General features: G+C 52.2%; 1 protein-coding gene across 2 annotated transcripts in view; it reads left to right on the top strand.

The window, feature by feature from the left end:
- The window catches only part of SLC16A4 (solute carrier family 16 member 4), a 23,671-nt gene that overhangs the window by 5,937 nt on the left and 11,577 nt on the right, over positions 1–6,157 (top strand). For both annotated transcript variants that reach the window (XM_031061737.1, XM_014309390.2), the window contains exons 4-6: positions 230–373; positions 2,204–2,365; positions 3,706–4,242. In XM_031061737.1, the coding sequence (XP_030917597.1) occupies positions 230–373; positions 2,204–2,365; positions 3,706–4,242 (843 nt within the window). The remainder of the gene's footprint in view (positions 1–229; positions 374–2,203; positions 2,366–3,705; positions 4,243–6,157) is intronic.

Below are 6,157 nucleotides of genomic sequence, written 5' to 3'. Positions count from 1 at the left end.
CCCCAGGGCTGTGGCCCCAGGACTGAGCTGTGTCCCCAGGACTGAGCTGTGTCCCCAGGGCTGTGTCCCCAGGGCTGTGTCCCCAGGGCTGAGCTGTGTCCCCTGTGCTGTGTCCCCTGTGCTGTGTCCCCAGGGCTGAGCTGTGTCCCCAGGGCTGTGTCCCCAGGGCTGTGTCCCCAGGACTGAGCTGTGTCCCCAGGGCTGAGCTGTGTCCCCGTTTGCCTTGCAGCCCCGCTGGTGTCCGTGCTGTGCCAGCGCCTGGGAGAGCGGCCGATCTCCATCCTGGGGGCTGGGCTGGTGGCTGGGGGCTGCCTGCTCAGCACCCAGGCCACCAGTGTCCCCTTCCTCTGCTTCTCCATGGGCTTCCTGCTGGGTGAGATGGGCATGGGTTACTGCAGGGGCAGGAAATCGGCTCCTTTAGCCTTAAACCTGGGGAAGGGGGTTTTGTTCTGCGGGGGTTGGTTCAGCTGGAGGAGTCTGAGGTGATCAGGGACAGGACCCAAGGAAGGAGCTGTGCCAGGGGGTGGGGATGGATCTCAGGAAAGGTTCTTCCCCCAGAGGGTGCTGGGCACTGCCTGTCCTGCCAGGGGCACCCTGTGCCCCCAAACACAGCCCTGGGCCCTCCTGGGTGTGTGAGGATCAGAGACTCATGTAAAAGCTGTGTCAGGGGAGATTTAGGTTGTATATCAGGAAAGGTTCTTCCCCCAGAGGGTGCTGGCACTGCCCAGGCTCCCCAGGGAATGGGCACAGCCCCGAGGCTGCCAGAGCTCCAGGAGTGTTTGGGCAGCGCTGCCAGGGATGCCCAGGGTGGGATTGTTGGGGGGTCTGTGCATGGTTGGATGTGACCCTGGTTGGATGTGATCCTGGTTGGATGTGATCCTGGTTGGATGTGACCCTGGTTGGATGTGATCCTGGTTGGATGTGATCCTGGTGGGTCCCTTCCACCTCAGGATATCCTGTATTTCCTTGAACCTTCAGTGCCAAAGCCTCCCCAGCTCCTTTCGTTACCGTGTGAACTCCCAAAGCTTCATGCTCAGAATAAAACAACGGTTTCAACATCCCAGTCCCAACCAACCTTCATTTTTTTTTCCTGGACCTACACGGATCCTGGCCTTTTAAAATCCCCTATAAAAGGGCAGAGCCTCCAACCCCCAGACACCAAACCCCTCCCAAAAATCTCGCTCTGCCCTGAGTGTGAGAGCAGAAATCCCCTCTGCTGCAGAACCAGCTTGGGACAGCAGCACATGGAACCCCACACAGGAGCCCATTTTTGGGACTGGAAGGGGTTTGTGGCTTCCCTTGGCCCCAGTGGATGTTTCTGAGGAGGAGCTCTCTGGGGTGGGTTTCTGGAGCTTTCCCAAGGCTGGGGCAGAGACATCTCTGCCATGGGGCAGCACGAGTCTCTCTGTGGTGGGAGCCTTTATTCTCCATTTCCCCCCTTCCCCAGGGATGGAGTCTCTCTGTGGTGGGACCCCCTAATTCTCATTTCCCCCTTCTCTCAGGGATGGGCTTTGCTTGATGGAATCTCTCTCTGGTGGGAACTTTTTATTTTCATTTTCCCCCTTCCCACAGGGGGGAAATCTCTCTGTGATGGGAGTCCCTTATTTTCCCCTTTCCCACAGGGATGGGCTTTGCCTGATGGGAGTTTCTCTGTGGTGGGAGTCTCATATTCTTATTTTCCCCCTTCCCACAGGGATGGAGTCTTTGTGGTGGGACCCCCTTATTCTCATTTTCCTCTTCCCCAGGGATGGGCTTTGCCTGATGGGAGTTTCTCTGTGGTGGGAGCCTCTAAGTCTCATTTTCCCCCTCCCCTCAGGCAGGGGCTTTGCCTGATGGAGTCTGTGGTGGGAACCTCTTATTCTTATTTTCCCCCATCCCACAGGGATGGAGTTTCTCTGGGGTGGGACTCCCTTATTCCCATTTTCCCCCTTTTCTCAGGGATGAGCTTTGTCTGATGGGAGTTTCTCTGTGGTGGGAGCCTCTAAATCTTATTTTCCCCCCTTCCCTCAGGGAGAGGGTTTGCCTGATGGAGTTTCTGGTGGGAGCCTCTTATTCTTGTTTTCCCCCTTCCCTCAGGGATGGAGTTTCTCTGGGGTGGGAGTTTCTTTCTCTCATTTTCCCCCTTCCCACAGGGGTGGGCTTTGTCTGATGGGAGTTTCTCTGTGGTGGGAGCCCCTAATTCTCATTTTCCCCCTTTCCCCAGGGCTGGGCTTTGCCTGTCTGTACCAGGCAGCTGCAGTGGTCACAGCCAAGCGCTGCCGGGCTCGCCTGGGGCTCAGCAACGCCCTGGCCCGCTCGGGCATGGGGCTGACCTTCCTCATGGCCCCCTTCACCCAGCTCCTCATCGAGGCCTATGGATGGCAAGGTGAGAGGGCTCAGGCTGCCCAGAGCCGCTGTGGATCCCTGGCAGTGCCCAAGGCCAGCTTGGATGGGGTTTGGAGCAGCCTGGGACAGTGGAAGGAGAACCAGAACCAACCCATGGCAGGGGTGGGATGAGAGCAGCTTTAGGGCCCTTTCCAACCCAAACCATCATTTTTTGTTCCCTGCCCTCCAAATCAGCTGCCCCCAGCCTGCAGAGGCACCCAGCTCACCCAAGGGTTCTGTAAATTCCAGCTCCATGCACAGGAAAAAATTAATATTCCCAATCAACATCCCTGGGCTGGTCCTGCTCTGTGTGTGGATGCAATTTCAAGGAGCCAAAACATTTCATGGACAAGGAGCTTGCCAGTGTCAGGGTGATGCAGAGCCTGGATTGCAGATCCCTGCTGCTGTACAGGGTGTGCACTGAGCACAAAACAATCCCTCAGTTCCCCTGTGGCTGCCCCTGGATCCCTGGCAGTGCCCAAGGCTGGGCTGGGAGCAATCTGGGGCAGTGAAGATGTCCCTGCCATGGCAGGGGTGGCATGGATGAGCTTTGAGGTCCTTTCCAACCCAAACCATTCTCCCAGGATATCTCTGGACACCCAGGATTCCCTGATCCAGGCACCATTAGAATTTGGCATTTCTCTCTGGAAGGCATTCAGAGTTTCAAACTCTTCCTCCAGGTCTGGGCAGCTGCAGGCAGAGAAGCCTCTCCCATCCCAGTCATTCCCACTGCTGCCTTAGGGACACAAACTGGTTCCAGGCTGGATCAGACCTGCAGGGGCAAAGCCCTTCCAAAGCTGCAGCTGAATCCTGCTCCTCACAATTCATCAGCTCTGAGAGGGAATTTGGGGAGATCTGGAGGCTCTAAGAGGCTCTTCTTAAAAATTCAGCACACCAAGGAATAATTCTGCCTCTTCTAGGATAGTCTGGGGACATCTTGTTAATAATGAAACACTTAATCACTCATTAAAATCAGAGTCAAAGCACAGATCTCAGAAATCAAACCCAGAAATCCCTCATTAAAATCAAAGCACAGATCTCAGAAATCAACCCCAGAAATGCCTGATTTTACTGTAGTGTTTCAAGACCATCTTCAAGGTCCATCCTGACTTTAAATGAGGAAAAGCAAAACAGATCCCAGAAGTAGCTGTGGGTTTGTCCTGTGCATCACAGCAAAATGAACTTCCAGTTAGAAAAACAGGAATTAAAATCCCTGCAGAAGGAGAAGGCAAACAGAGCTTTCTCCATGGTCTGTGAAAACCATACCCTGTTCTAAAAGGCCATTTCCTGCTGCTCCCCCCTTTCCAACCCAAGAACAAACCCCCTTTTGCCTTCCCTCAGGTACTCTGCTGATTTTTGGAGGCATCATGCTGAACCTGGTGCCTTCCAGCATGCTGCTGTGGCCTGCCAGCCCCCAGCTGCGCCGGCAATCTGCCAAAAACCAACACCAGGGCTCTCCAGGGGAGGAGAAGGATCCAGAAACTCCTGGTGGGTGTTCAGATGGAAGCACTCAGAGGGAATTACAGCTTCTCCATGCACAGGAGGCTCTCAGCACGGAGAGACTCGTGGTGCCCCATGGCAGAGATGTCTCAGAGCCAGCGAATCCATCTGCCTTGGGAAAGCTGCAGATGGAGAGCTCCTCCTCAGAAACCCCCACCGAGGCCAGGAGAAACCACCAAACCCCTGCAGCCACCACAAAGGAACCTCCCCAGCCTCTCCTGGACTTCTCCCCACTGAAGGATCCCGTTTTCTACATCTTCACCTGGTCCTTCCTCTTCAGCCACCTGGCCTATTTCGTGCCCTTCTTCCACCTGGTGGCCAGAGCCAGGACCCTGGGCTTGAGCAGCAGGGATGGCTCCTACCTCATCGCCGTGGCTGGTAGGCACAGAGATCCTCACACCCCCAGCTCGCAGGAAAACAGCCCCAGCTCTGCCCAGAAACGGCCCCAGATATGTCCTGGGATGGATCCTCCTGGGTGCTTCTCCCAGTGCCAGCTGGATGATCCCACACCCTCCCTGCTCCCAAAAATCCCAAATCTCCCCTTACAAGGTGCTCTGTGCCCACCACAATCCCTGCTGGGCTTAAACCCACAAGTCAGAGGGGCATCCAAAACCCTCCAGCCTGACCCAAAAGGGAGAAATTCAATAGTGGGGGAAAAATCTCCTACATTGATGTGGATCCAGGCATTTGGATTTGGCACATCCATCTCCAGGTGGGGGGAAAAAACAAGGCACACTCCCCAAAAATCAAATTAATGCCTGGCTTTAAGGCACACTCCCCAAAACCCAAACCCCAAATCCCAAACCCATGCCCAGATCCAGGCATTTGGATTTGGCACATCCCAAATTCCAAGTAGGGGAAAAAACAAGACACAATCCCCAAAAGCCAAACCCATGCCTGGTTATAAAGAACAGTTCCCAAACCCAAACCCATGCCTGGCTTTAAGGCAAACTCCCCAAAAATCAAATCCAGGCTTGGGTTTAAGGCACACTCCCCAAAAACCAAACCCATGCCCAGATCCAGGTATCTGGATTTGGCACAACCACCTCCAAGTAGGGGAAAACCAAGGCACAGTCCCCAAAAATCAAACCCATGCCTGGTTATAAAGGACACTCCCAAAACCCAAACCCATGCCTGGTTTTAAGGCAAAACCTACCCATCAAACCCATGCCTGGTTTTAAGGCACACTCCCCAAAACCCAAACCCCAAAAACCAAACCCATGCCTAGATCCAGGTATCTGGATTTGGCACAACCACCTCCAAGTAGGGGAAAAACAAGGCACAGTCCCCAAAAACCAAATTCATGCCTGGCTTTAAGGCACACTCCCCAAAAATCAAACCCCAAAACCCAAATCCATGCTTGGTTTTAAGGCACACTCCCCAAAACCCAAAGCCATGTCCAGATCCAGGCATTTGGATTTGGAATATCCACCTCAAAGTGGGGAAAAAACAAGGCACACTCCCAAAAACCAAATCCATGCCTGGTTTTAAGGCACACTCCCCAAAACCCCAAACCCCAAAAACCAAACCCATGCCTGGCTTTAAGGTACACTCTCCCAAAACCCAAACCCAAGCCTGGTTTTAAGCCAGGATTAAAACTAAAGCCATGCTGGGTAAGAAAGTGGCTCCAGCCTGAGTCAGCAGCAAATATTTTATTGTAAAAAATTGATTTTATTTCTGCAGTGCTGGGGGGAATATTCAGCAGGGAGGGGTTGTTGAGGTGTTAGGATTCCCAGGAATTAATGGGGTTTTTGGGATTAGGAGTGGGAGGGACACAGAGGTCGGTGGGACACGAGCTCACTCATAAAAATGTACCAAGAAATGTAAAAAACAACTCTCAAAACCCCAACAACTAAAAGGCTGCTAAGCCTTTAAAATGCCTGGGTTTGTAGAAAATGCCTGGGGTTTGTAGAAAAATTAATATTTAGAATTGAACTAGAAATAATTTTAGAAAAAATTAAAATCTCAGCTGCATTTTTCTTCTTAATATTCAGATTTTTCTCTTCAGCAAGTCCCTCTATCCTGATTTAGGGCATTTGAGGGTGCAGACACCCCAAAGGGTTAAATTCCCCCCAAAGGGAAAAGGGAAAATCCCAATCCCTGGATTTTGTAACAGCCTAAAAACACCTGGAACTTTCTGGAATTTTAGCCCTTTGTGGTCACATCCTCCCAATGAACAGGGAAATTGGGATGTGACAATAACAGAAATAATACAGAATTTTAAAAAAGAGTAAAATTATAAAAATCAGAAATAAAAAAGAAATATAATAATTTAAAATTATATTAACATATA

The sequence above is a fragment of the Geospiza fortis genome, unplaced genomic scaffold (genome assembly GCF_000277835.1).
Source record: "Geospiza fortis unplaced genomic scaffold, GeoFor_1.0 scaffold26, whole genome shotgun sequence".
NCBI classification, from domain to species: Eukaryota; Metazoa; Chordata; class Aves; order Passeriformes; family Thraupidae; genus Geospiza; species Geospiza fortis.
The sequence above is the reverse complement of the archived record's forward strand: the minus strand, read 5'-3'. Positions and strand labels throughout refer to the sequence as shown.